This window comes from Camelus bactrianus, chromosome 32 (genome assembly GCF_048773025.1).
Source record: "Camelus bactrianus isolate YW-2024 breed Bactrian camel chromosome 32, ASM4877302v1, whole genome shotgun sequence".
Classification (NCBI taxonomy): domain Eukaryota; kingdom Metazoa; phylum Chordata; class Mammalia; order Artiodactyla; family Camelidae; genus Camelus; species Camelus bactrianus.
The window spans coordinates 14,314,006-14,341,679 of record NC_133570.1 but is presented as its reverse complement, the minus strand read 5'-3'; the positions used below and the strand labels follow the sequence as shown (position 1 = coordinate 14,341,679).

Below are 27,674 nucleotides of genomic sequence, written 5' to 3'. Positions count from 1 at the left end.
CCTGCCTTCTCGTTTTTCCTAATCTAGTCCACGATCAGCAGCTGAGAAACAAAGGCCAGTACTCTCCCTAGGATCTGGGTCAGAATCCAGTGACACTGGTAATATCTCACTCCGTCCTTGCTGGGGGAGTCCTCGTCCCCCATCTCCTCTGTGGCCATTCCAAGTCCCAGAGGTCAACTCTGAGGCTCCCACGTCAGTGGTTTCCTCTGGCCAGACCTTCAATCCTGGCTACTTGTTGGAAGAAGTTACTCCAGAGTTGCACTTTTCAATCATCCAAACAGGAAGCTTCCCAGGCCACCACATGTGTCCCCCGTGGCCATGGTGGTGGTGGTGACAACCACAGCCCGGCACAGATCACAAGGCTGTGAGTCAGGCTTGTCCAGCTTGCCCTCCGTTTGGCTGCCAGGATGTTTGTTCCCTTTGTTGGGGGTGTCCTGTTGAGTCTGTGGTTCATCTTTACTTTTTGATAATGAGGGTAGTGATGTATCCAGCTTCAGGGAAGTGACTTGTTTGACGTCCCCCTGCAAACCATAGCCAAGTCACAGCACCCCGCCTCCAGCTACTGGACGGTCCTGGGGGTGGGCAGGGGCCTGGAGAATGATCTCCTGCAGGAGTGCTTCATCCTACCAGATATCTATTAAACACCTACTGTGTGCACCAGGCACCGTACCAGTTGAGGGGTCGACAATATCTCTTGCCTTCCCACCTCGGGTTGGCACTGGAGCCCACCGGCCAGAGACACTCCTCCCCATTAGCCTGGCTTTGCAAACTCTGCAGGACTCACTGGCATGTGCTAGTTTTGCCTTCCCCGGAATCAGGGTTGGTGAGGATGGCTGAGTGTGGCCTCGTCCCAGAAGAGTCGAATAGCTGGAATAGTTGAAGGTCTGACTGCATTCCAGGACAGCCGGAATGCTTTCAGAAGGGCTCTGGGCGTCCGTTCTGGAGTCTGTATTCTGAGAGTTTGTGCTGGGAGTGAATGAGACAGGCTGTCCCAACTCAGCATCATGGACATTTGGGGCCTGGGCAGTTCTTTGTCGTGAGGGGCTGCCCCGTGCATTTTAGGAGGTTTTGAAACATCCCTGGAATTTACTCACTAGATGCCAGCAGCAACCCCCTCCTCTGCTGTGTGTGACAACCAAACATGTCTCCTCCAGGTTGGGAGGGAGTGGGGGCAGGGAAGGGGAGACGCACTGAAGCAAGGTGACTCATGTGAAGCTTTGGCCAAGTAAGTACTCGCTGCGTGTTGGCTGCTGGATGGGGTACCAATGTGACAAAGCTGATGAGGTGGGATCCCTGTGCCCTCCAGCCCCAGGGAGGCAGTGAAGGCCCCCCCCCCACCTCCCCAAGAAGGCTGATCTGACAGGGACCGTAGGGTTGTATTCCCAAGTGGGCCGTTCCTGGGATCTGCCATGTGTTTTCTCCATCATCCGCCGGAGGCTGAGAATAGAGCAGGGGGCTGGAGTCAGGCCACCTGGCTCTGAGCTCAGGTGCTACTGTAGCTCCCAGTGCCTCAAGCTTCGCATCACTGTCAAATTGGGTAATAGATGCCCCAGGGAAGTTGTCGAGAGTAAAAGGAGTGTTGAGGGCAGTGATCTGTATGGCACACGGCAGAGCTCAGCCACTGTCTTGTTACTCTTGGGGTGAAGGCATTAAGGGCAAGGCCTGGCATTTTGCAGGGGTTCTGAAACTAGGTGGAAAGTGGGATGGGGAAACTGAGTTAAGCAGGAGTATAATAAAGATGCCCTCAAGCTTCTTTTTCTCTCAAAGTTACTAGAATGTAAAGTAGTACCAAGAGGTGACATCCATGGAGAGCCGTCCGAAGTGTCTTGCAGGAGCCCTGGGAGTGAGTGCATGTCATCCCGTCGATGGTGTGACGGTGACGGCGCGTGCTCCGTGTTTCCCAGGGAGGAGAGGGGAGCCAGCTCCCAGCTCTTGTTCCTTTGCCCCAGACCCCGAGCGCTTACCTCCCACAGGCATGCCTGAGGGTGAGGATGTGACCTCAGAGGGGACCAGATGTGCCTGCATCTCTTCAATCTCTTGGACTTTTTATTCTTTGATTCCTCCAAGTAGCTTTGGGAAGAAGCAAGTCACCGAAGCCCCGTCTGCAGGCAAGGGTGAGACTTGATCGGGGTGCGGTTCTGTGAGGATGACATGTCCGATTTTCCGTCATGTCCCGTCTCCTGCCAGAGTCTTCTCTCATCTGCCGGGGGCCCTCCTCCTCTCCCCGCCCACGGCGCATCCCCGGCGCATCCCCGGCGCCCCGCCGTCTGGAGGCTCACTCGCCCACACGGCTCTTGCTCTTGCAGGAAGGTGAGAACAATGACAAGTTCTTCACCCACCCCAAGGATGCCAAAGCGCTGGCGGCCTACCTCTTTGCACACAACCACCTCTTCTACCTGATGGAGCTGTCTGCGGCCCTGCTCCTGCTGCTGCTCTCCCTGTGCGAGGCCCCCGCCGTCCCCGCGCTCCGGCTGGGCATCTACGTGAGTGTCCGGCTGGCTGGGTGCCACGGCTCTCGGGGGGCAAAGTAACTCACACCTGAAGGGGAACCGGAAGGGTCTGGAAGGGCAGACCCCAAACAGATTTCAGACAGGGAGGCCCCGGGAGCAGCTGTTTAAAAGTCTTGCCTGGGGTCCCCGCCCGAGTGAAGGCACCTTCCCTAGTCCCTCTGTTGTAAATTCCAGGGAGGGGCGCCGTCTGATTGCCTCACTCAGGACCAGCGGCCACAGCTTGGCTCCTGGTGGGCAGCGCACCTGATTAGCAGCCCTGCTCACCATCTCCAGCCTCAGAGGAAAAGGCAGGGGGTGTGCTGGCCACCAGGGGAGGAGAGGGACCGATGATGCCACGCCTCCTTTACACCCATCGGTTGCAGGTCCACGCGACCCTGGAGCTGTTCGCCCTGATGGTGGTCGTGTTTGAACTCTGCATGAAGTTGCGGTGGCTGGGCCTGCACACCTTCATCCGGCACAAACGGACCATGGTCAAGGTGACGTGTCCATCTCCTTACAGCATTTCTCCCATTTCATCTTCAAGCCTGTACCTTCATTTCATTTCCAAATCCCCCATGGGCCCAGTCCTGTGCTCAGAAGTGTGACCTCGGGTCCCTGTCCTCACCCTGCCTCCAGCCTTGCCACGACCTTGCTCCAGGTGTCACAGCGATGCTAATGGTAGCAAATGTGATTCGGTCTTGAATGCACACCAAGCACTGGCACGATGACCTTTGCGGGAAATGTATTGTTAGTCCTAGTTTATATCCAGCTGGTCGGAAGGGGATGGGATCCAAATCCCAGAGAGGTGGGACTCAAAGTCAGGTCAGCGTGGCCTCGACGCCTACGCTGATCAGTACCATGTTGGACACCTTCTCTCTGTGCAGCAGAAAGAGGCGTAGGTAGAGATGTGTCAGGGTGGCTCTTGGCAACATAAAAAGTCTGCACGCTGATCCTGGAGAAGGTGTCCGAGGAATTGGAGATCAGGATGTGCTGCAGACGCGAGGGGCCCTCACGGCAGCAGAGGGTGGGTGGATGTGGCTGGGGGAGTGGCACTTTTGCTCGGTGAATACCATCTGTGAGCTGCTGGGAGCATTGCCCTGGGGCTCATTCTCCTGGGACCACACATCTGTGCCAGCAGCCGGAAGCCTTCTCCCTGGGGGCCTGCTTTGATGTTGGGGGAGGTAAGAGAGAGAGCCTGATGGAAGGCGGGGCCTCTCCGGTCTCCAGGCTGAGTGGGCAGTGTCCAGCCAACCCCTCTGTTCAGGGTGTGTGGCACAGGGCTGGTGGGAGGAGCTGACGGTGCGCCGTGCCTGTCCGCCCCCAGACCTCCGTGCTGGTGGTGCAGTTCATCGAGGCCATCGTGGTGTTGGTACGGCAGACGTCCCACGTGCGGGTGACCCGGGCGCTGCGCTGCATCTTCCTGGTGGACTGTCGGTACTGCGGTGGCGTCCGGCGGTAAGGCCTGAGGGAGGAGCTGCCCCGACGGTCGCTATCGTGACCTCTGGGCCAGTGGAGCAGGAGCCAGTGAGTCACGGAGCGATAAGATCACTCCTGCACTTTGCGGCATAGAAGTGCGCTCACTTCCCTCTGCCCGTTGACCCGCACAGAGAGGAAGGTGCTGTTCCCGGTGCGGTTCGGTTCTCCTGACTACCTGTGCTTCTCCGGGGCTGGTCCTCACTCTGGGCGCAGTATCTGCCGCAGCTTAAAGCAGACAACTCCACCAAGTCCACGTGACACGGCGGGCTGTCCCGACATGTCCCGGAGACTGGGGGGCTGAACTCAAACCAGACCGTTAGCCTAGAGGCAAACTGAGTTTTGAGAATCCATCTGGAAAACTCCTTGGCTGGGGTACTGTTGATGAGAGTGGGCTAGTGGTTCACTCTTTGTGCCTGTCCTTGAAGCCAGAAACAAGTGTCCTAGGACTGGGTGGCTCTGAAATGTCTTCCCGCATCCCACATCCTGTGCAGGCTGACCTTGGCGCCAGAGGCCATGCCCTTGGCCTTCTCCTACTTGTCTCCATCTCCTGCAGGGCACTGGCCTGCTTGGGCTCTGTAAGGAGTTGCTCCTGCCCTGGGTCTTCCCCGTCACCCAGTGAGTGGAAGTCCTAGGGAGTCGCTCATGGTGTCACAAGCCAGGTGGCGATGGGATTTAGTGTCCTGGGATCAGGAGCTCCATTTCCACATCTCAACAAGCACATATCCCACTGAGGAGTTCCAGACAGCAGCCCCCGGCCCCAGCCCGCCCCAGGCTGCGCCTCACCCCTCCTGGGCCCCATCTTTCTTTCTCCCCAGCAACCTGCGCCAGATCTTCCAGTCCCTGCCGCCCTTCATGGACATCCTCCTCCTGCTGCTCTTCTTCATGATCATTTTCGCCATCCTCGGTGAGTTTCCCCTGCACGTCCCCCGGGACCCAGGCACTCCCCAAAAGCAAGCTCACAGTTGAAGAAAAATGCGCTTTGACAGCTTTCGAAATTCAGAAAGGTTTTTGAAATGATGGAAACACCCGTGGATTCCAACTTAAGAAATGCAATAAAAGAAACAAAACAGAAGCTGTCTTCGTAACCTTTCATGGTCTCAATTCCCCTCTGCTCCCAGGGGTACCCCTGTCCTTTATTGTGTTGATGCATGTGGGGGTAGGTCATTCATTTTCACTAGAATGTCGTGATCCGGCCTGTGAGTATAGCACATTTGTTTCTCCGTGCTTCTGTTGGGGGGCACTTTTCACTATCACAGATCGTGCTGCAGCGAACAGTCTCATATGTTTCCTGACACACAGGCGGGAGAGTTTCTTTGCAGCATGTGCCTTGGACATTAGAGTCTGCACACTTCGGCTCCATTAGATGTAAAAGCAAGTTGTAAAGGGCCTCTCAAACTCTGAGGAGGCCTTGCCACTTCAGATAAGATCAAGTACTGATGCGACACCCACATCCAGACACGGGGCTTAGGCTGCACAGATCTTAAAACATGGCTGGGGAGCCTGGGTGCGGTCCCTTCTCTAGGACTCGGATGGCTGAACAGCGGAACCAGAGAACCCAGACTCCAAGGCCCGCACCGGTGCTGAGACCCTTAGCCCTTATGACAACCATGTCCTGAGCCATTGGCTCCCCCTTACTCCCCCCCCAACTCTCGGTAGAATTTCCTTTGTGTTCCAAGGGGGCTGACTTCCCCTGGGGGCAGCGTTTCTCCTTTTCCAACTCAGGATTTCAGGGACTCAGGGGGATAGCCCTGAGAGGGAGGGTATTAATGGTCTCCCCACCCTGGTCCCTCCCTTGGCTGCAGGGGAGCAACGGAGTCCCTTTGGAGCTGTTACTTGACTGTCATGTTCTCAAAACCAAAGATTGCAAACCAGCAGCCTGGGTTCCAAATCCAGCCTGTGGATGAGTTTTGTTTGGTCTCACAGTGCCAAGCCAGCATTTTAAAATTTGATTTTCACCTGAAAGTACAGATTTCTAGCCTTAAAATGTAAAAAAAAAAATTTTTCAACCTCTTTTTGTAAAAAGAAATTGACATATAATTGACATATAACAATGTATTAGTTTTAGGTCTACGCTATAGTGATTTGATACGTGTATATTGCAAAATAATCACCATAATCAGGTTAGTTAACATCCATCACTGTAGGTAGTCTTTTTTCCTTCTGATGAGAACTTTTAAGATCTACTCTCTTAGCAGCTTTCAAATATACAATACAGTATTGTTAACTGTAGTCACCATGCTGTAGATCCAGCCTTTTTTTTTTTTAAATGGCGGTACTGGGGATTGAACCCAGGACCTTGTGCATGCTATGCACGTGCTCTACCACTGAGCTATACTCCCCCCCAACATCCAGCCTTTTTTTTAAATAATAGACACGATGGTACTCGATCACACTCCCACATGGCAGCAGTTACCTGGTGCCCAGTAGCACCTGCTCCTATACACAGAGCGTGCGGTCCGCTCTGCCACAGTCCCCCACTCCCTGTGCTCTCCCTGGGCCCATTATACTCAGTTATGTTTATTTGTCCAGTCCCTTGGACATCTGGGTTCAGGACTTCTGCCCTAACCCTCTTTTCAATCTATTTCCCACCATTCTCCTAGGTTTCTACTTGTTCTCCCCTAATCCTTCAGACCCCGTAAGTAATCGACGTGTTCATCTGTTTCTTTTATGTGAGGCCTTTCCCCTCAGACAGGGCGGCTGGACCGACCTCCTTGCCCCGTTAGGACGGGATGCCCTGCCTAGTTTCTCTTCATAGCTTATGGCACCCAAAAGTTCCCTGTTACCCAGATTTGAGCCATTTCCTTCCTTGAGTGCCAAGGGGATTCCCCTGGCCAATCTTTGAGAAGGGTGTTTACACAATCAGCTTTGGAACATTGGGACATTTTGGCAGAGAAGCAGTGGAAGGAGAGCCTAGCTAACTGTGCAAACATGTGATTCTCTGGGAGAGGAGTCCCAGAGCCAGTTGTCTGCTTCTGCCAGGAGCATTGAGCTCAGGAAGGAGGCCTTGGAGCCCATGTTTGCTTGTTCCTCCGCCATCCTTCGGGGATCCCCTGGGAAAAGGAAGGAATTGGGAGGGGGCATTCTGGAGGTGGCCCGCCGCATGCAGCCCGTTCCTCGGCCTGGCGCCCATGTGTCCTCCTTCCCCCCTTTCCCCCTTCCCCCCGCAGTACTTCAGCACCCTGGAGAACAGCATCATCAGTCTGTTTGTCCTTCTGACCACAGCCAAGTAAGTTCGGGCTCTGCTTTGGCTCTGCCCTCTGCTAGTGCCCAGGGTCCTCTCCTCTTTTCAGCCAAGAATATTTCACATCTTGGCCCAGACAGGTGCTCAGGGCCCCTTGAGGGATGGGAGTGGCCTGGCCAGCTGAGCGTCAGGGAGAGGGGAGGGGGCTGGGAAGGCAGAAAAGAGAGATGTCCTTGGAGAAGACAGAGCCCAGCAGGCGCCGGCCTGGCGGGTAACGCTCTGCAAACACACGGCGGGTAACGCTCTGCAAACACACGGCGGCTAACGCTCTGCAAACACAGTTTCCCAGACGTGATGATGCCATCCTACTCCCGGAACCCCTGGTCCTGTGTCTTCTTCATCGTGTACCTCTCCATCGAGCTGTACTTCATCATGAACCTGGTGAGTGAGCGTGCTCTGCGTTCTGCTGGAGCAGCCCCGGCCCACACTATGCTGGGCACCATGGGATGGAGAGGTAGGGACGGCCATCAGCCTCCGAGGGCAGAATGCTGGGGAAGGAAGTCCCAGACCATAATCCAGTATGGTGTGGCTGGAAATACCCTGTTGGGACTTGAGTTTAGCTGGTGACCAGCCATGGCGGCCTCCTGGGGTTAGTACTGCCTCTGACGCTGCTGATCATACTGGGGTTTAAACCAAAGCTACCCTGTGACTGTCTCCTTCTCACAGCAAGCATATAATAACTATAAAAGCTGGTACTTAACTAGCCTTAGCCAGGCACCGTGCAAAGTGCCTTACGGATGAGGGTTAAATCATTTCACTCCCAGACCCTGGAGGTCTCATTATGATTCTCAGTTTATAGATGAGGAGACTGAGGATCAGACTGATAGCGACTTGCCCGCAGCTGCACAGCTCAGGCTGGCCAGATGAGCTGGTCTGATCCCAGAGCCCTGCTCTTAACCTCACCATCTCACTGCACCCACGTGCAAGCAGTGTTTTGTGTATTTCCACCCCATCTATCACAGATCGTTGGGAAATTTGGTAGAGAACACATTCCTTTCTGTCCCCCTGCCCACGGAGAACTTTGGAGGTGTTTGTGGAGGCTTGGCTGGCCACCAGGAATGTTCCTGCCATCAGCAGATCGCCTCCGAAACTGGGCATCAGGCCGGTGCCAAGACTACATCAATGCCAGGATTGTCAGCGAGAGGCCTTTATCAAGTCTTGCATTTATTTTTATGGTTCTGAAGCACATTCTCACACCAGTCACCACAGCCAGGCCCAGTATAGAAACGGAAAACATTTTCTCTGGGGTAGACTTGTAAAATTTAAAAATGTGAAGTTTTAAAAATGAAAATATTTTCTTTTTTTTTAATTCCTCCAAACCCAAAATAAATACGTTGGGTATCTCTTCGTACATCTTACAGGTCTTACAATGTTGTTAGTTTAGAATCATAAAAATAGTATCGTATGCAATTAATTTGCTTTAATTGGTAAGATATTTAGAGCTATGAAAATCTAGGGCATGGGTCAGCAACCAGGGCTGAAACCCAGCCTACCACGTGTTTTTTTTCTCAATAAAGTTTTATTGGCACATGGCCGCACCCGCTCATTTACATATTGCCCGTGGCTGTTTTCGTGCTGCAGCTGCAGGGGTGAGTGATTTTGACAGAGACCATCTGGCCTGAAGAGTCTAAAGTATTAGCTCTCTTGTCCTTTACAGAAAAAGTTTGCTGGCTCTGCCTTGCTCTAAAGGGATATATGGTAGACCATTTTGAAGGGATGGAAAGGATAAGAGAGTTCCCCTCAAAACACTTTAGAAAGAAAAAGAGTTTCCAAAAAAGGCTCCCTTCTAATTCCGCTCCTGCCCTCCCATCGCCCTCTGATGACATGGACTGTGTTGCTCCTGTGCTAACTTTGCAATTAGACAGTTCTAGAACCACGTGCCCTTGTGTGCAGGCCACCTGCTGCCCCTGATTCCTGGGGCCATGCACGACGGGTGACCTCCCAGGAGAGGGAACAAAGGGGTGAGGGAGGAAGCGTCCAGCACAGTGATGTTCCTTCCTGCTCCAAGGTTGGGAGGGCACAGGATGGACACACAGCCTCCCCGGCCATCGTATGGAGCTGAATCGGGCAAAGAACCCAGCGTGTCCCCCTCACTGCTTCTCTCCCCTTGTAAAACTGCCCAGCCAGGGACAAGCCATTGGCGGAGAGAAGGACAACTTGGGGAAAATATAATTAATATCTTGACAGATCTGTAGAGGGGAAACTGACAAGGGGCAATGAATGACCTTCTGCTGAGACTTGGAGACAAACTTCCTACCTTACACGGGGCAGGGGAGAGGGTCTTCTGAGCACCCCTTCTGGGGTGGCTGGAAGAGTGCCATCTGGAGGCGGGGGAGCCAGGTCTCTTGCTTTTCACTCACAGCTTCTGGCCGTGGTGTTTGACACCTTCAATGACATCGAGAAACGCAAGTTCAAGTCTTTGCTATTGCATAAACGAACCGCCATCCAGCACGCCTACCGCCTGCTCATCAGCCAGCGGGTAGGGGGCGGGGCCTGGGCCAGGGAGGTGGGTTGGTCCCTGCTCTCCCACCATTGCCTCCTTGAAGTCCCTATGTTTGAGGGTGGGTGGGTAGCAGCTTTAGAAACCGGGAGTCCTGCCTTTGGGAAAACAAGAAAGAGCAGGGCGCCCTGGGATCCAGGTTGTGCTGGGCAGCCTGTGTGGCTGCCCCCAAGGGAAAGGGCATTCTGGGCTCTGCATTTTCCTGGGTTCCACCTGGCCATCTTCCTTCCCCACAGAGGCCTGCTGGCATCTCCTACAGGCAGTTTGAAGGCCTGATGCGTTTCTATAAGCCCCGGATGAGCGCCGGGGAGCGCTATCTTACTTTCAAGGCATTGAATCAGAGCAGCACGCCTCTGCTCAGGTAAGAGCCGATGCTAGGTGGGCACAGTGTGGCTGGACAAGGTGTTTGCAAGAGGGAGCTGGGCCGTGCAAAGGCCCTGGGGTTTGGGCAGGCAAAGAGGCTTTTAGAGACTTAATTTTCTTCACAGAGATTCTTAGACAGGCAGACCCTATTCAACAAGATTCTTTTTACAAGTGACAAAAGTCTTACCCAAATCCAATTTACACTTGCTTGACAAAAAAGGACTATATTGACTCATGGAATGGGCTGGCCCAGCTGCTCACCCTCAAGCCACAAACAAGGTGGGGTAGTTGCATGTGAGCAGATCCACAGAGTGACATGAAACACACACACACACACACACACAGACACACACACACACACACAGCCCTGGCACAGCCTCAGGGCACAGCCTCTGACCTCTCCACGGGCAGCCTTGGTCTTCTGATGGCTGACAACCAAAACCTTTCTTCTTCTTTTTTTAAAATTTTGTTTTGAGGGGAGGTAATTAGATACTTATTTATTTTAATGGAGGTACTGGGGATTGAACCCAGGACCTTGTGCATGCTAGGCACACACTGCCCTTGAGCCATACCCTCCCCTCAAAACGCTTCTTTGTGATTTGAGAAGAAGCAGGCCTGCTATAGAGACAAGAGGGAGCAGGCCCGTGTGGTCTGAGCTGTCAGCCTTAGTTGTTCCATTAAGTCCTTTGCTGAAGGAGGCTTAGTCCCCATCCGTCTAAGAATGCTGTTAATCCAGGGGCTGCCTCTCTGGGGGATGAAAGCCAGCAGCCGGCAGTGTAGACCAAGTGAATTAAGTATCCATAGTACTTGGAGGAAGGAGGAAGTCAGATGCCTGCAGGTACGGGTCCCCTGGGCCCTGACGAGCTGGGATCCCCAGATACCGCCTCCTGCTCTCGCACCCTCACCACTCAAAGGTGACGACAGGCAGGCGAGTGAGAGGACTGAAGCTCAGTGGGAATGTGTTCTGATCTCTTTTTTGCCTTTTTGTGTTGCCTGTGGTAGCCTGAAGGACTTTTATGATATCTACGAAGTCACCGCCTTGAAGTGGAAGGTGGGTGCTCTTGTGAGACCAGGGAGGGGGCGGCCAGACACTCCACGGGAGGTGGGTGAGGCCAGGAGGCACCCAGGCGTCCTGTTCCTTCCCTTTTGAGCTGCTTGGCTCTCCGCTGGGTGCTGTGCACTGTAGGGTTAACAGGTGGCCCCTGGCCCTTCCATCTGCAACGTGGTTAAGCACTGAATCTCAGTTAGACCCCACGAGTCACTGTGTGACATCAAGCAGGTTATGGAACCTTTCCAAGGCTTGTCTCACCTGGGAAATGGGATTATGAGAATCCCTACCCACAGAGTTATTTTCAGGATTATATAAAATTACTGCCGGTGCGTGGCACGTTGAAAATCTCAGCAAACATTGGCTGGCTTCGTTGTTCTTTAGATCCCCGAGTGTTTTCACTGTTCCCCAAGTTAGCTGGGAGAGCAGGGAAGGGAAGCAGTTTCCTGGCCCCCAGGGCTGGGTTCTGGTCACTGGTCCTAATGCCTTCTGCCCCATGGCCCTGTTCCCTGGCCAGGCAAAGAAAAATAGAGAGCACTGGTTTGACGAGCTTCCCAGGACAGCATTCTTCATCTTCAAAGGTAAGGTTGGTCTGAATATGGTACCTCGGCAGCTGGGGACAGATGGAGGTTTCTGGAGACCCCAGATGAGCATTTGAAGAGCTTGTTCAGAGTTTGTGTGTGTTCAGAGTTTGTGTGTGTGTGTGAATGTCTGTGTGTGTAAGAGACAGAGTGTAATTATTTCAGCAGGGAAATACTGTTGGACTAGGAAGGCAATCAAGAACAACAACAACAAAAAAGAAACCAAAAAACATTTGTGAAATATTTATTCATTGAAGAACATTGATACAAAGTCAGATAATTAGAAGAAAATGGAACTGTCCCAACCAGAGATGACTCACTGTTAATTTTCTCATGTGTTTCCTTCTGCTGATGGTTTTTCTACTGTGCATTTTAAAAACAGGAGTGGGGTTACATTATATATTCTGTTCTGAAACCTGCCTTTTATCTAATAATGGAGTTTGACTTTCCTCCTGGGGCAAGATACAGAGCTAGTGTACATGATCCCTTATGTGACATTTGCATCGTATAAAGTTCCAAATTTTAAAACCAGAGTGCCTGTATTACGTACCTAATAGGTTTCCCTGAATTTAATGCCAGTTTTGAAGTTCCACTCGGGGTATGGTTAGCTCCCAGGCATCCAGGCCATTATGAATAAGAGTTAAGATGGTGTCTCCTATTTTGTGATTTCTCTCACAGCTGGGGCTTTGGGCACAGCTGTTATTATTCCGTATTCTTTAGCATCTTTCCCACCCATTGGGATGATAGGTACTCAAGTGGATGAATAAACAGTGCCGGGTCTAGGCCAGGAGCAAACTTAACATCTCAGCGGTGGCCAACAAAGCTTTGTTCTGCTCTGTCCCGGCTCCAGGTTGTCCAGGCCCTCCCCAGCATGGCTGTTGCCAGTTCAGTCCTGTCCAGAGGTCTGGGCACAAGTGTGGGAGTCCCTCTGAGAGCAGCCTCCTTACTCACCCCCGGGCAGAAACACCCTGGTTGCTTACCTGCGTGACATGTGTGGTAGGGGAATGCGTACTTGTGTATGAAAATTTCACCGTGAACATCTCTTCTCTTCAAATAGGAATTAATATCCTTGTGAAGTCCAAGGCTTTCCAGTACTTCATGTGTAAGTGTGAAATATCACAGCTTGAGGTACCTTTCCTCCCGATCCTTACTGCTCCAGAAGGTGGCAGGGCAAGAGAGAAATCCGGCAATCCTGATGTTGGCTTTTTAGTATAGAAAATTCCAAGCGTGTATCAAAGCGGGGAAATTATAATGGGCGTCCACGTACCCAGCACCCAGCTTCAACAGTTATCATCTCATGGCCTGCCTTTCTTGTCCGTCTGTCCCCTCACTCCAGCTCACCAGCCGCTCTCTGAAAACTGGAGTTTTTGGAAGCAAATTCCAGAACCACAGAGTGTGGTTGGTTGATATGTCACTTCAGTCTATTTAAATCTTTAGGTTTCTCTTCCATCTGTTTTTTTTCCTCTTGCAATGTTCAGTTGAAGAAATAGGATTGTTTGTCCTTCAGTCTTTTTTTTGCATGTTCCTCTGTTGCTTATTTCCTGTAATTTGGTAGTTAGAGCCACAGCTATATTGTCCAGTGTGGCAGCCACTGGCTACCTGTGGCTACTTAAATTTAAGCTAACTAAAATTGAAAAATTCAGTTCCCATCACAATAGCCACAGTTCATGTGCTCGATGGCCACACGTGGCTAATGATGAGCAAATGGACAGCACAGATTCAGAAATTTCTACCCATCTAGAGGCTTGATTTAGATGCAGTCTTTCTAAGGAGCTCTGGTTCCCTTGAATGGTGTTTAGAGACCACAATCTGAGACACTAGAGGTCTCATTGCTTGGAGTTGATTGTTGTTTCTAGGCCTTTCCATGGACAGAGGTAGGATTTTGTTTTTGTTTTTATTTTTTTTCAAAGATAAACTATATTGTGAGTTTATCCTGATATTCTCAGTTCGAATTCCAGACTATAGGGTTTTTAGCTAACTTCATCATTCTTTCACATCTAGACACCCAGTTTTAAAGTCCTGGTTCCCAACAACACAGATTCAGCCCCTCCACTGCTTTATCCCCCAGTCCATACATAAGAGTCTCCAAAAAAACCCAATCCAACACAACCCTAAAAATATAATTGTATGCCACTCCAGGGATATACATTCAGATGACTGTGTTTTAAGGTCAACTGGAATAGTTTTCCTCCATGTGGGTATGTCACCAACTAGATACACATTTATGTTTCTTTATTGTATTTTTTTAAAAATTTGTTTAGTAACTGGGAGAATACAGCTCAGTGGTAGCGTGCATGCCCAGCATATACAAGGTCCTGGGTTCAATCCCCAATACCTCCATTAAACAAAGAAACAAACAAACAAACAAACAAATAAACCTAATTACTCCCCCCTACAAAAAAGAAAAAAAAATTTTAGGGATTGCTTTTTACATTTAATTTTGCTTTATAATTATGTAAAATATGTATATGATTCCAAGTCAGATCTACAGACCAAAGTATATTCAAGAAAGTCTCATTTCCATCCTGTTCCCTCTCCCAGTGGGTAACTTTCATTTTGGTTTATCCTTCCATTATTTGAAAAACTATAAGTGGATATGCATATACGCATATTTCTCTGTCTTAAATAAACTAGCATAATTTACTCACTTTTTTCAACCTTGCTTTTAGTTAATGATACACCCTAGATAAATTGGGAGTTTGAGAATTGCTAATATTAAGTACTATATATAAAATAGATTAAAAAAACCAGATTTCTTCTGTAAAGCACAGGGAACTATATTCACTATCTTGGGTAACCTATGATGAAAAGGAGTATGAAAACAAATATATATATGTATATGTATATGTATGACTGAAACATTATGCTGCACACCATAAATTGATACATTGTAACTGACTATACTTCAATAAATTAAAAAAAAAAAAACCCAAATACATCCTAGAGACCACACCATATTACTATACAGAAATGTTCTTTATTTTCATGGTCAATAGTACACTGTTTCATGAACATATCATAGATTATTCATCCAGTCCCCTACTGATCATTTAGGATGTTTCTAGATTTTTTGCGGTCACAAATAGTTCTTCCAAAATACAAAAAAAATAGTTCTTCGGTGGATAGCTTTTCGGTACACATCATTTTGTGTCTTTGCTAATGACTCACTGGGCTGGATCCCTGAAGGTGGGCTTGCTAGGTGAAAGGCCAAATGCACATGCAGGTTTACTAACTAGTTCCTGCAGTGATTTAAAAATCAGATATCTCTAGGGGAAAAAAAATTTTCAATACTCACATCCTATGTATATTACACCAACTTGGAATAATCTCTAGGTTTTACTGAAACATCTTAACTAGTATCCCTATAGGGACAGAGTGAGTTTTTAGAAATCTGTGGCTGTTTTCTTTTATTTTTTGTTTTGGGGGAGGTAATTAGGTATTTATCTTTTGGTGGAGGTCCTAGGGATTGAACCCAGGACCTTGTGCATGCTAGGCACACACTACCACTCAGCTCTACCCTTCCCTTCTGTAGCTGTTTTCTAAGTGAAGCCACTGGTCAATTTAGCTCACGGTAAAAGCATTGAGCAGGAAAAAGTTACCTATTATACGGGTGTATGGAGCAGCCCTGCTCACTGAACATCTCAGAGCTGCGTAGAAACTAACCAGGGGCTGCTGCTGTGACCTGTACATTTCCACACCTGCCTGTGCTTTCTCTGTTGCAGACTTGGTGGTGGCCGTCAATGGGGTCTGGATCCTTGTGGAGACCTTCATGCTGCAAGGTGAGCCCGGCTAGGGGACTGGCCCTTCCCGTGGGTGCACCTGGCCCACCTCTTGAAATGCTGCCTCTCCGTCTCACAGGTGGGAACTTCTTCTCCAAGCACGTGCCCTGGAGTTACCTCGTCTTTCTGACTAGTAAGTTTCTGACGTGGCTCTGCTCGCCTGCTTATCCCAACGCCTGGCTAGAACTCCCTTTTGGGTTAGGGTACCACGGCTCGTCTCCAAAACCGGGAAGCTTAGTGAGAGTGGAGGTGAAATTGAGTCTGATTCTATCCTCCCTATGTTTCATACTCTTTGGTGGGTCTCCACTGCCCTCCGGACCAAGTCCCCATCCTGAGTGCGACTCGTGGAGACACACGGGGTACCTTCAGCCTTCCTCTCGGGCATCATCTCTTGCTGGCACTGCTGCCTTCGCCCCACCTGCAGCCTCTTGGACACATCCTGCTCCCCAGGGCCCCCGGGCCCTTTCTCACCTCTGCGCCTCTGCACAGGGGGTTCATCTGCCCGGTGCACTTGCCCTCTCGTCACACTGCTCTGCCTGACACCCTTCTCATTTTATGTCCAAACATCCTGAACACACTGCATCCCAAATTGTTTTCACTGTTCTTAAAAAGTATTACTTTTACTGCCTTGATCCCTGCCCCTTGGCTTTTTCTACAGAGTTCAGAGTAGCATAGTGATTCAGCGCACAAACTCTGGGATCAGAAAGACCTGGGATCTCTTCCCAACTGGGTCTCTTGTGTGAGCTGATGCCCCTTCCCCTCCTCTCTCTTCACGTCCTCCTCTCATTATGTTCCAGTGACCCTGACCTTCCTTCTGTCCCTCAAGCAGGCCAAGATCATATCCAGCTTGGCCCCTGATTCCTTCAAATATAACACTCTTCCCCCAGTATAACACAGCCGCTGGCTGGCTTTCCCCCGAGTCCAGACTCTAAGCTCTGTGTTGTTCACTGCTGCACACCCAGCGCAATGCCTGGCACGGAAGAAGAGCTCAGGAAATAGCTGTCAGATGGACGGACGATGGCTGGACCACTCCCAAAGTGGGGGAGTGAGTCATTCTCATGTTAGCAGGCAGCCCCAGCTGACCAGCATCTGGGCCAAGCCCTGGTCCGGAGCTACACTCTCACGGGGGGCGTGGGTGTGACGTGGCCACCTGAAGGGCACGCGGCCAGACCTCGGATGACTCCCGAGGTGGAAACGGACCAGGCCAGCTGTGGGAGAGGCTGTGGTAGGCCGCTGCTAACTGCCTTCTCCTGTTCACAGTCTACGGGGTGGAGCTGTTCCTAAAAGTGGCCGGGCTTGGCCCCATTGAGTACCTGTCCTCCGGATGGAATCTGTGAGTAGAGATCATGTTTCTTAACCACGTGGGAGACTGTAATAGAAGCCCCAGGTCCTCTCCCTCCACACCCACAGCACAGTTTCAGAAGGAAGGTCCAAGGACAGGTCACAGCCTCTGTCTCCTGGAGCAGTTCTGCCTGTGGCTCCAGGACTCCCCAGGGTCCGACTCTTGTCTTGGTTTCTCAGGCCACCCCCACCCATCCCTCCTGAACGTGGCCTCTTGAGTGTCCTCAGGCTGGCTGGCTCTTCCTGAGTCACTTAACCCTACACCCCTCCCCGGCAACTAAGCTCTTTCCTCCTCCATAAAAACCACGACACCCACAGAGAACGAAGTGCCACCACGTCCCGATGCTCCATCAGCATCAAGCAGGTGGCCCTTCTCCCCCTTCCAGAGACCCCGAGACGCCGCTCGCCGCCCACGAAAGTTAACTCAGCCGCGAAGTCAGGCTGCACTCACGAGGTCCTGGGTCGGGAGATGAAAACAAGTTAATAAGTAGAGGAGGGTGTGTGCATGCTTAATGTGCATCTGGAGGAGAGAGGGGCCCTCTGTCCCAAGCAGGGCTAGCTGGTCTCCAGGTGGGACTGACCTGCGGTCCTGCCCCTTCCCTCAGTAACTTCATCAGGGTGGGCGGCCAGCGGTGTAACCCGTGTCTGCCGTGAGGCCAGTGGGGGACCTTCAGGAGGGGGTCTCTTGGTATTTGTGGGCCTGAGATGTGGGCTGTGACTGGAGCCTGGCCACACCAGCCTCAGAAACCCCACGGCAGTGGGAAGCTGGCCGGCTGCGGGCCACTGCTGGGCCCGTTGCCACCTTTGCGGGGGTTGGTGTATGGGCCCCTTGAGTGGGAGCACCAGGCACAGGGCCGGGGAACAGCCGGCCATCGTGGGGGATGCTGGGGGTGGGCCGAACAGACCGTGGCTTCTCCCCTCCCTCCCAGATTCGACTTCTCCGTCACAGCGTTCGCCTTCCTGGGGCTGCTGGCTCTGGCCTTCAACATGGAGCCCTTTTATTTCATAGTGGTCCTGCGTCCCCTCCAGCTGCTGAGGTGATGTGCTGAGGCCTGGGGCTGGGAATGGTGGGCAGGGGAGGGTGGGGAGAGCCCTGGGGCTGGTCTGGGGAGCGACCTGAAGGAGCGGGAAGGCCCGCAGGCCTGGTGTCAGAGGCGGCAACCCCCTGCAGATGCACCCGGGGGCACTGTCTCCACCTGTGCAGGTGTGCAGACCACCTGCCTCCTCACATCCCGGGACGGGTCGCCTCTGATTGTGGGAGAGAAACATGGCTCACGGCCCCGGTGACCTTGGCCTGTGCTGGTATCGGCTGTAGCCACAGAAACATACTTGTTCGGAGTCAAAAACCGGAGTCGGCTTAGGGACGCGAGCGCCTACCTAACCCTGTGCTATTCTGGCCCAGTCTCTTGTCAAGAGAAACCCTCACTTGCTCTCAGCTTTCCCCCAGGGACCATCGTAAGAAATCAGTAAAAATGTGGAAAAATCCGTGGACAGTGTCCTTTACTAGTGAGGGATCTCGCTGTGTCCTCAGAAGCCTGCTTTTCCCCTAGAACATCCAGCTGTGGTCCCGTTCTGCCCACTGCCCCTCCCGTCCTTCGTAGGGGGAGAGGTGGTGGTCAGGGGTGGGCTCTGCCACTCTCCTGGCTCCTGGGGTGGCTGCACCGTCTTGAGCAAGGCCTTGCCCGCTCTGAGCCTCGGGCATCATTTGTGAGCCGTGTGAAGAGCCGCCGCACCTCCTTGCCTGAATCTTGCCCTGCATCCTTTCAGGGAAGGGCCCATCCAGCCCTGACATCCTGGCGCCGCCACCATCCGGGCCCAGGATGCAGATCACCTGAGCCAGGCTGGCGGCTCCGAGGGAAGTCGGTGCTCAGGTGGCAGGGAGGTCCCGGCCCATCTTCCTCCACCTGGTGCTGGGATGGTGGGGCTGCGGCCACGCCTGGCGTGTGTCAGTGACCGAGCCGTCTTCCCTCACTCAGGTTGTTTAAACTCAAGAAGCGTTACCGCAACGTGCTGGACACCATGTTTGAGCTGCTGCCCCGGATGGCCAGGTACTGCCCCGCCTCTTGGCCCCCAGGGCCAGGCGTCGCGAAGCTTGTGCCCCCTCGGAGCGGGCAGCTGGGTGGTCTCAGCGGTGGGTGACAAGGAGTTCCGAGAAGGACTGAAGTCGAGGGTCTGACGGGTCTTCAAGGAGACCAAGAGCTTGACCACCACAGGTCTCCCTGGCTCCACTTTTCTCCACTGATCTGTCTGAAATATTTAGTAGGGAGGGCAGGGAGCCGTCAACTCACTTATGACCTGTGTCTACGTTCACAGGTAAGGGTCACCTGTGAGTCTACCTTCACAGGTAAGGGGTGAATCGCTGGTTAAGGGGCGTCTGGTAATAGAGTCCTGATTCGAGCCGTTTTCCACCCCAGACCTGAATCACCAGGCCCCTTCCCTGCAGGCACTTTCCAGCTGGTAAACCTGGCTAGGGGCATGCCTCTCCATCAGTCAGCTCAGGGGTCTGAGGACGCGGGGCTGCCGGGCGAGCTGGTCTCCCCGGCCTGGCCCTCCATCACCCCGTCCCTTCTGACCCTCCTCCCCAGCCTGGGCCTCACCCTGCTCATCTTTTACTACTCCTTCGCCATCGTGGGCATGGAATTCTTCTGTGGAATCCTCTACCCCAACTGCTGCAAGTGAGTATGACGCGGGGCTCCCAGCCCTGCCCAGCCCGGGGCAGCCTGCGTCTCCCAAGGAGCCAAGCCTCGGCCTCGGGGCCCCCAGGGACCGCTCCAAGCCGCAGCACCCTGTAACGCCCTGGGACTCACTTAGCTTTGCTCCCAGGGCTTATGAGTTCAGTGCGGCAGCGAAGGGCGGGACCCGGAAGCAGACGGTCCTCTGTGAGGACATCTGAGCAAGTTTCATCCCCCACGAGCCACCCTCCAACCAGGCCTCCGTCCCCTCACCCTGCGGGTTGAGCACTGGAAGCCACTCCAGAACCAGGAGCAGTTTGAGTTCCAAGGCTTGAGTCTCATAGCTTCCTCCCACTTCTCTCCGGGGGACCCGGGCAGACACACCAGCTAGGGGTGGCCCTTTAGGATAAGACGGACACACGCGGGAAGGTCTTTGGGGCAGGGATGGAGAGTAGGGAACACAACCTCCCGTGATCTCTCCCCTTCCCTCCCTCTTCCTCCTAAGCCACCACGATGAAGCCACGACTCCATCCAGTGTTCTCTTTAAAACTGGTCCTTATGGCCTCGGGCACTGATCAAGTTCCTAAAGACACTGGTAGGCAGTTTTGAGTGTCAGGCTAAGCTCAGAACCAGAGCCTACAGCAGTGGGTCACAAACTTTAGGGCACCTCTGAATCACCAGGGGAGCTGCTTAAAGGTGCCAGCTCCAGACCCCAGTCTGTGCGTCTAACACAGCAGGAGGCTTCAGACTCTGCCTTCTGAAGGAGCTCCCTGGGGGCTCAAGGACCAGACTTGTCAAAACATCAGCGTGGCCAAAGCCGATCAGCCATAAAGGATTGGAAGGAGAGTAGCAAAGAAGCTCTCCGAACAGGGACACTGGTTAGAATAGAACAGAAAGTTCTGGCCAGGAGCTAGAGAGAGCTGATGAGGGGTGGACCCCGCTATAGGGTTGCTGCTGGGCACCCGGCCTCCAGGGCAGATCCCAGACCCGTTGGGGGGTGTCCAAAGGAGCTACTGCCTCTCTCTCCCCTCCCAGAGCACCCCCCTCGGGCTGCTGAGAGAAGCCCTAACTGGCAGCAGAGAAATGCCAAGTAGAGGTGGATGGGGGTGGGGGGCAAGTCTGGGGGTTCCCACCAGTGTCCTTGAAGTCAGGGAGACGGCAGGAGAGCCAGGGGGCTGGGCAGGAAACCAGGCTGGGCCAGGACAGAGGCTCGTCAATCAGACCTTGGTTGGCTTAAACTTTCTGTTCTCCATCGAGGGGACCAATTGTCTGTGATGTTCCTTCTGCTCCTCTGTCTCCCCGTCCAGTATGAGCACAGTGGCAGACGCCTACCGCTGGCTCAACCACACCGTGGGCAACAGGACCGTCGTGGAGGAAGGCTACTACTATCTCAACAATTTTGACAACATCCTCAACAGCTTTGGTGAGTAGAGAGATGCCCGCCCAGCGTGGGGTGCACCGCTGTCCCCATTCCCTGCAGGGACGTCCATCATGAGCTGGCAGAGGATGCACCCTTTGGGGGACAAGCCAAGAAGGCAGCCCTCGCTGTGAAGGAAGGAATGGGGGGCGCTCAGGGAGGGCCTTGGCTGATCTTTCTAGAGCTTACAGCCCAAGCTGGCAGACAGGTGCCTGGTACCCAGGATAGGTGGAGAGAGGCCACTTGCAACTCTCTGCAAAAGCGAGCGTGATCGAGACGCTTCTGTTTCTCCCTTCCCTTTGGCAGTGACCCTGTTCGAGCTTACAGTTGTCAACAACTGGTATATCATCATGGTAAGTTCTGTCAGCTCCTGGGGGAGTCTTGCCATCATTCTCTGAGGCTGGCTCTGGGTCCCTCCTCGCCCAGTGTGGGGTGCATGGCTCTCCCCATTCCCTGCAGAGGCGGGGATCTGCGGGGAGGCCACAGTGCGGGCTGGGTCCCAAGAGCCACCCCCTCCACAGTTGCTGAACGTGGCCTTTGTCCCCACTCTCCGCACATCCCCCAGCAGCCAGGAGGGGCCAGTCAGCCTCCGCATCTCTGTCCTGCCTCCCAACGCTATGGGAGAGGCCTTTCAGCTGGGAAACAGTGTGCCAAGGGTTGTTGGCTAGTTGATTTTTTTTTTTTTTCCATTCCTTAAACTCTTCCAAGTGCCATCCCTACAGGGACAAAGACCTTCCATGTTAGTCCTGAACCCTGTTAGTTCTGGGGCGCGTCCAGGCCTTAGGAGCACCGAGGAATTTTTAGACCCAGGGGAGCGAGGTCCCCTTCCTCTGTCTCCCACAACTGAAGGCAAATCAGGAAGGATCTGTAAACAGCTGGGGGCCACGGAGAAGCCTGAGGAGACAGTGACCTGGCCGCCCCTGCCCCAGGCCCTGGCTCACTGGCGGCCTCCCTCTGTCTCCAGGAAGGTGTCACGTCTCAGACCTCCCACTGGAGCCGTCTCTACTTCATGACCTTTTACATCGTGACCATGGTAGGTCCGGGGCCACAGAACACCCTCCATCCTCCATCCTCCAAGCCAGTAGCCACCTCTGACCCGGCTCTGTCGGCTCACTCCCCCTCCTCTCCACTCCCGGCCAGGTGGTGATGACCATCATCGTGGCCTTCATCCTCGAAGCCTTCGTCTTCCGGATGAACTACAGCCGCAAGAACCAGGACTCGGAAGGTCCGTGCGAGCGGCTGTGCAGGGGCCTTTGCCGTCTGTCCGGCTGTCAGCTTTTCGACTGTCCACTCCAGCTGTCTGCTTGTCCAGTCTTCGGGCAGTTCGGCCTACAGATCTGCCTTCTCTTTCTAGATCTCTTATTTGCATTGATTTTCAAATAATGACAGAAGAATGCTCATGGTCTCATTTTAAAAAGAACAACAGTACACGTCAGAATCCAGGAAAGTCGCAGGCTTCTTGTGAACCTAGCAGCCCTCGGTCCCACCTTTCCCGTCTCACCCTAAGCTGTCTTCCCTTTTAGTTACCACCTCTGCATTTCTATATGACAGGTTTGCACTGGGGTTCTTGGTTTAAGTGGTGTAACTGCTGTTGGCCGCAGAGCCAAACGGCACTTCCTTCTGCAGCTGACGACCCCCACTTTAATAACTGCCCCCCTTTTTCCGGATTGCAGAGCCTTCTGTGTGCCGATCCTTCATTCTTTCCAGATTCTCCGTCAATACGGTCACATCCCTGTTACTTGTTTCCAAACCTCTATCCTATCAAACTACCTGATCGTTTTCTTTCTGCTCGGAGAGTCCCTCCTGAAACCCTCTGTCCCCTGTAAGCTGCTGGCCTGACCAGTGTTCCTGGCATCCCCAGCAAAGGGAGGGGAAGGGACGTGGGTTCCAGATGGCAAGAGGCCGGGGGGCATGTCACACAGATCCAGAGCTTTGCGTGGAGAGGGAACCTTAAGCCCCCACCCAGGGGCAGGAGGGAGGATGGCTAAACCAGACTGAGCCAGACCGGGGGCTCTGACCCCCAGGCCCCTTCCCACTGCCGCCCTTCCCTCCTGCAGTTGACGGTGGCATCACCCTTGAGAAGGAACTGTCCAAAGACGAACTGGTCGCTGTCCTGAAGCTCTACCGGGAGGTACGGGGAGCCACCTCGGACGTCCCCCAGCTGCTCCAGATCCTCTCCCAGATGGAGAAATATGAGGTGAGGGACGGGGCCTCACCCAATGGAGAAGCAGGTTGTAGCTTAGTGCCCTCCCCCCCGCACTGTCCGTCCCCTCAAGTTGTGGTGACACTTTTCAGGGGGCACTGTTACAGAAGCCAGAGGAGCAGGCACTAGGTCCCTGCAACCTCTCTGTTCTTTTCTAGCAAAACACCTTGGTGTTTCTGGGACGGAGATCAAGGACCAAGAGTGATCTGAGCCTAAAGATGTACCAGGAGGAGATTCAGGTAGGAGCACCCCGACCACGCTACCCAGACCCTTGCCCCCAGCTCCTGACGGGAGAGGTCCTCGCCCCTGCTCAGTGGGGGCTGCTCTCTGGTCCCCATTTGAGTTGCAGGGGGTGGGGCTTGGTGGGGAACTATTAGATGATCTGTTGTGCCTGGGACTTAGGTTTGGGGGCTTGGCCTTGAACCCTTGATGCATTCCCCGACATTGGCAACCCTCCTGTCTGGTCTAACACATAAGTCACTGAACCTCACCTCAGTGTCCCACTCTGAGCCAGAACCGCAAAGGAAATGTGGACGGCAGGAGACATAGCGGGCAGAGGGAGCAAGGGGGCCACGGTGGGCTGCCCGGGACCAGCCTCTTCAAGGAGGGTGTCCTCTTCCCACATCCAGCCAAACACTGCCCAATGGGAACAAGGGCCTGAGAGAAGGGAAAAGTCAAATAAGTCTTTTTGCAAAATCTCCCAGCCTTCCCGCTTTGGCAGCTAAGTGAAGTAGCTTGCAAAGCACCACGCGGGCTGGCGGTCTGCCTTCCAGACAGCCCACGGGCCACGGGCCACGCATCCACTCAGGGTCCCACCTCCCTCGCCAGCCATTGTGGCTATGCTGTTTTCAGGCTGGAAACCCTTGTTTCCCTGGGATGGTGATGACCGGTGTCCACGCCCTAAAGGCTGGGAGGCCGCCGTCCCCTGCAGTGACTCACACATTCTCTGTACAACCACAAGGGGTTTGGGCAGATACCTGGTGGCTCGGCTGTCACAGAGATGAGGAACTAATATGAGCTTTGGTATCATAAAAGCTGGCTTTGATTCCAGGCTCTGTGACCTTGGGCAAGTTACTCAGACAATTCACATCTGAAAGAGGACAGTCTGCCCCACGGAGCAAGCGAGGCGACGGCCCCAGACAGACATGCATTCGGGTCCCATCCTGGCCTCTTGGCCCCTGCCTGTCCGCCTGCTCCCAGCCTCTGTAAAAGGAGGGGGTGCAGAACTGGGCCTCCTCAGCATTTTTTAAACTCTAAAAAAAAAAAAGCATAGGGTTTACTTTTAAAATTTCTTAATTACCTGAATACCTGTCTGTCTCTGACAATGTTGGATGATGTAACAGTAATGGTCTTAGGTGGGTGAGCTGTTTGATGTTTTTCAAAATGCCCCCATGGCCTCTGTGGAGGGCAGCAGACGCAACAGGGGAGTTAGAAGAGGCACCCAGCTTCATACCACGTTATATAACTTCTGAGTCTTGGGTGTCCCAGGTATAAAATGAGGACAGAGTTTCTGCCCAGTGAAAAAAGGGATAAATACAAGGGATGGGGGGGGGGGGGACGTCCCTTTCTGACTAACAGATTACGTTCGCAAGTAAAGAGTGCTTATTACCACCCAGACTCATTTAAAGAGATGCGAATGCCAAGCACAATTGACAAGGAGATTTGCAAACCTCTAATTAAAAAGGGAAAGGCGGCACTGTAAATCTTCTATTTATGGCTGTATTCAGAATTCCCAGCGTGTCTGGTGTGGGTGGCGTTCTGTCCCAACTGGGTGGGGCCAGCAGCCCCGCCTCCTCTGTTGGGGCTCCTCCCGCTGCCCACTGTGGGCTGGAGGGTCACAGCACTGGGGGACCCCCGTCAGGCTGCGGGCGGGGCGGGGCGGGGCGGGACAGCCCTCTCATCACCCCCGTCTGCTCTCTGCTTTAGGAGTGGTACGAGGAGCACGCCCGGGAGCAGGAGGAACAGCAGCGACAGCTCAGCGGCTGCGCTGTCCCCACCACCCAGCAGACTCCAGGCAGCCGCCAGCGCTCCCAGACCATCACCTAGCCCCAGCCTGCAAAAGCCATCTCTTCTATGCAATAACACAATAGTATTATTTACTACAATGTATCAAAATAATGTGTGGGTATATATATACGTATTTTATATATATACACACATATTCATATATATGCACATATTTATATATAGAAAGAAGAAAAGTCAGGCAGACAGGACGCAGTTTGGTTTGTAACCACCTTGCCCTGTTAACCCCAGTGGTCAGTTTCATTCGGCAAGGGGGTCCAGCCACTAGGAGCTCTCCATAGCACAGAAAGCTCCAGAAGGCCCCTTTCCAAGAGCAGTTGAATAGATTCTGCCGATCTTTGCAGGGCTTGCCTTTGAAGTGGGCCAGCTGTCCCTAGGACAGCTCCACACCGTCTTCCTGAAGCCGCATTCAGAATCCCATCCCAGCCGACAGCTAGTTTCCCCACTAACGTCGCCTGTGGCCCACGTCCCGGGGTTTGTGTGTCCTGCTTTGGGGACAAAACCACTTGGGAAGGAAAAGAATCCATATCCTCGGGTTGAGTATCTCTATGTGATCATGTGATATGGCGTTCCTTTGGGGGACCAGTGCCTAGGACCTACTGAGAGAGTAATTCAGGGCTGGGGTTATTCCTGGTGGTCAGATCTCAGCCTGTGCTGGGACATGAGAGAGGCTGCATCCTGGTTCCCTGAGCCTCCTCACCCTCACTTCTTTCAGTTTCAACCTTTGTTGTTGAAAATGCTCCTAAAATGGCCTTGGGACTCAAGGCCCAGCGGGAAGAAGAAAGAGGCCAGGCCGACGGCTGAGACCCACACCAAGTCCTGAAATGGGCTTTTGCCACTAAATCTTTTCCTGGGGATGGTCCTGTTCAAACAAAAAGACATTTTGGTTAGTTCAGGATTCTGCTAAAGACAACAGCAGATCCTTCACTGGCGTGGGAACGGGGGCAGAGAGCACCGATGTGCACGGCGGGCCGTCCAGCGCAGCCCTGTGGCTGATCCTGCCCCTGCGCTTGGCCAGTTCCCTCTCAGCCAGGGCAGTCACCCTTTGTGGATTCAGCTGAGGCAGCAGTGGGGGACTCGGCTCACCCCAAAGTTTCCGCTCCCAGGAGTAGGTTGAGGTGACTCCTCGGTTTCCTGGTGCCTGAGCCCAGAGCAGACCGTGGGGGTTGGCAGTCCTGGGGAGCCGTGGTGGTGGTGGCAGCAGAAGCAGGGTCAGGACAGCGGGGCTTTGGCTCAGCCCTCCTGGGCGACAAGCCCAGCGCGGTGCATTGGATGAAAGGGGTCCAGAGGGAGCGAGCAAGCTGCCCCCACTGGGCGTCCCGCTCCAACCCCAGCTTCCCAGCTGCCTCCACAACTTAGAAGATGGGTGGGCAGGATTCCCCTCACCATGTCCTCTTCCCAGCCAGGCAGGCGCGCAGCTCCTGGCTTCCCAACCCTGTGTCCCCAGGTGTGGCCTCAAGAGGGGCTGGCCGTAGCCAACGCCCCACAGCTCTTCCCCTCACCAGGGGACACGTGATGGGTGATTTTGTTTTTAAAGCACAGCCCTTTGGGGAAATGACGAATCACTGAGAACCACTGAGATTCCCAAAGGGAATCAGGAGACGGACATCGTCCTCTTGGTCTCTGGAGGGCCACCGACCGGGACAGGCAGCTTGGCACTAAGCCCCAGGCCAGAACCCCTTTGGCTCTCCAGAGAAGGAACTTTATTTGCACAACTGGGTGCCTTTTAGCTTTTCTGAATTGAAATGGGCATTTTGGAAGCAGGAGTCAAGGGGCAGCTTCTAAAGGAGGGTGAGTCCTCCAACCTCAGCGTCTCGTTCTCGTCCCTGCCTCTGCCTCCAGGAGGCTGAACCCTGGGAGGGGCGCCAGGGAAGCTGAGTCCCCCCGCCCCACCCCCAAGGGGAAGGCTGGGCCCAGGAAGGGTGGGGTCTAGTCCCAGCCTCCCAACCCTGCCCTGGGAAAGGCTTTTAGCCAGGGCAGGATGAAGGCCTGATGGACCTGACTCCAGCCACTGGTGGGCGCCCTTGTCATTGAGGTTAAGGACAGCTGCCCCCTCGGTATCACTGGGGGACCTTGGCAAGTTGACCCTCCGACTTACACACAGGCCATGGAGCAGGGAGCAGGTGTCACCCAGGGCTGTGAGCTGTGTGGTACCCAGGACATCCAGCACAGACACCCTCACCTCCCGTGTCATAGCTGAACGAAACCACGGGAGACTTACCGACTGGCCCTGGATCATACCACCTGTCAGTGGCCATGGTGGCCTTGTGCCTCTGCCCTGCTTTGGGGAGAGATGCCATATGGCCCCTCCTCCTCGCTTCCCTCCCCCAACCCAGCCTTACTCCACACCACGCGACAATCATTTTGTACCAAGAGCGGGAGCAACGCTGTTAAAGTTTTGTATATTGGTGATTTGTTACCTAGAAAACCCACGATGTCTCCGGATTTCTGGCATATTAATAAAAGAGCCTCTGCTTTGTACGTGTGACTGCTGCCTCGTGACTTCCATCAGGCACAGACCCATGGCTTCTGGGATCGT

At 53.5% G+C, this 27,674-nt stretch overlaps 1 protein-coding gene across 2 annotated transcripts in view; it reads left to right on the top strand.

Annotated features, from left to right (window-relative positions):
- TPCN1 (two pore segment channel 1) overlaps window positions 1-27,616 on the top strand; it is a 71,467-nt gene extending 43,851 nt beyond the window's left edge. For both annotated transcript variants that reach the window (XM_045523071.2, XM_010963593.3), the window contains exons 4-28: window positions 2,307-2,483; window positions 2,873-2,986; window positions 3,814-3,944; window positions 4,781-4,869; window positions 6,566-6,600; window positions 7,133-7,191; window positions 7,488-7,587; window positions 9,569-9,685; window positions 9,943-10,067; window positions 11,072-11,120; window positions 11,635-11,698; window positions 12,756-12,800; window positions 15,421-15,477; window positions 15,557-15,610; window positions 16,738-16,810; window positions 17,748-17,855; window positions 18,795-18,866; window positions 19,404-19,493; window positions 20,798-20,913; window positions 21,214-21,260; window positions 21,872-21,940; window positions 22,048-22,132; window positions 22,965-23,104; window positions 23,269-23,349; window positions 25,037-27,616. In XM_045523071.2, coding sequence (XP_045379027.2) covers window positions 2,307-2,483; window positions 2,873-2,986; window positions 3,814-3,944; window positions 4,781-4,869; window positions 6,566-6,600; window positions 7,133-7,191; window positions 7,488-7,587; window positions 9,569-9,685; window positions 9,943-10,067; window positions 11,072-11,120; window positions 11,635-11,698; window positions 12,756-12,800; window positions 15,421-15,477; window positions 15,557-15,610; window positions 16,738-16,810; window positions 17,748-17,855; window positions 18,795-18,866; window positions 19,404-19,493; window positions 20,798-20,913; window positions 21,214-21,260; window positions 21,872-21,940; window positions 22,048-22,132; window positions 22,965-23,104; window positions 23,269-23,349; window positions 25,037-25,156 — 2,217 coding nt within the window. In that variant the 3' untranslated portion in view covers window positions 25,157-27,616. The remainder of the gene's footprint in view (window positions 1-2,306; window positions 2,484-2,872; window positions 2,987-3,813; window positions 3,945-4,780; window positions 4,870-6,565; window positions 6,601-7,132; window positions 7,192-7,487; window positions 7,588-9,568; window positions 9,686-9,942; window positions 10,068-11,071; window positions 11,121-11,634; window positions 11,699-12,755; window positions 12,801-15,420; window positions 15,478-15,556; window positions 15,611-16,737; window positions 16,811-17,747; window positions 17,856-18,794; window positions 18,867-19,403; window positions 19,494-20,797; window positions 20,914-21,213; window positions 21,261-21,871; window positions 21,941-22,047; window positions 22,133-22,964; window positions 23,105-23,268; window positions 23,350-25,036) is intronic.
- The last annotated feature ends 58 nt before the right edge of the window (window positions 27,617-27,674 follow it).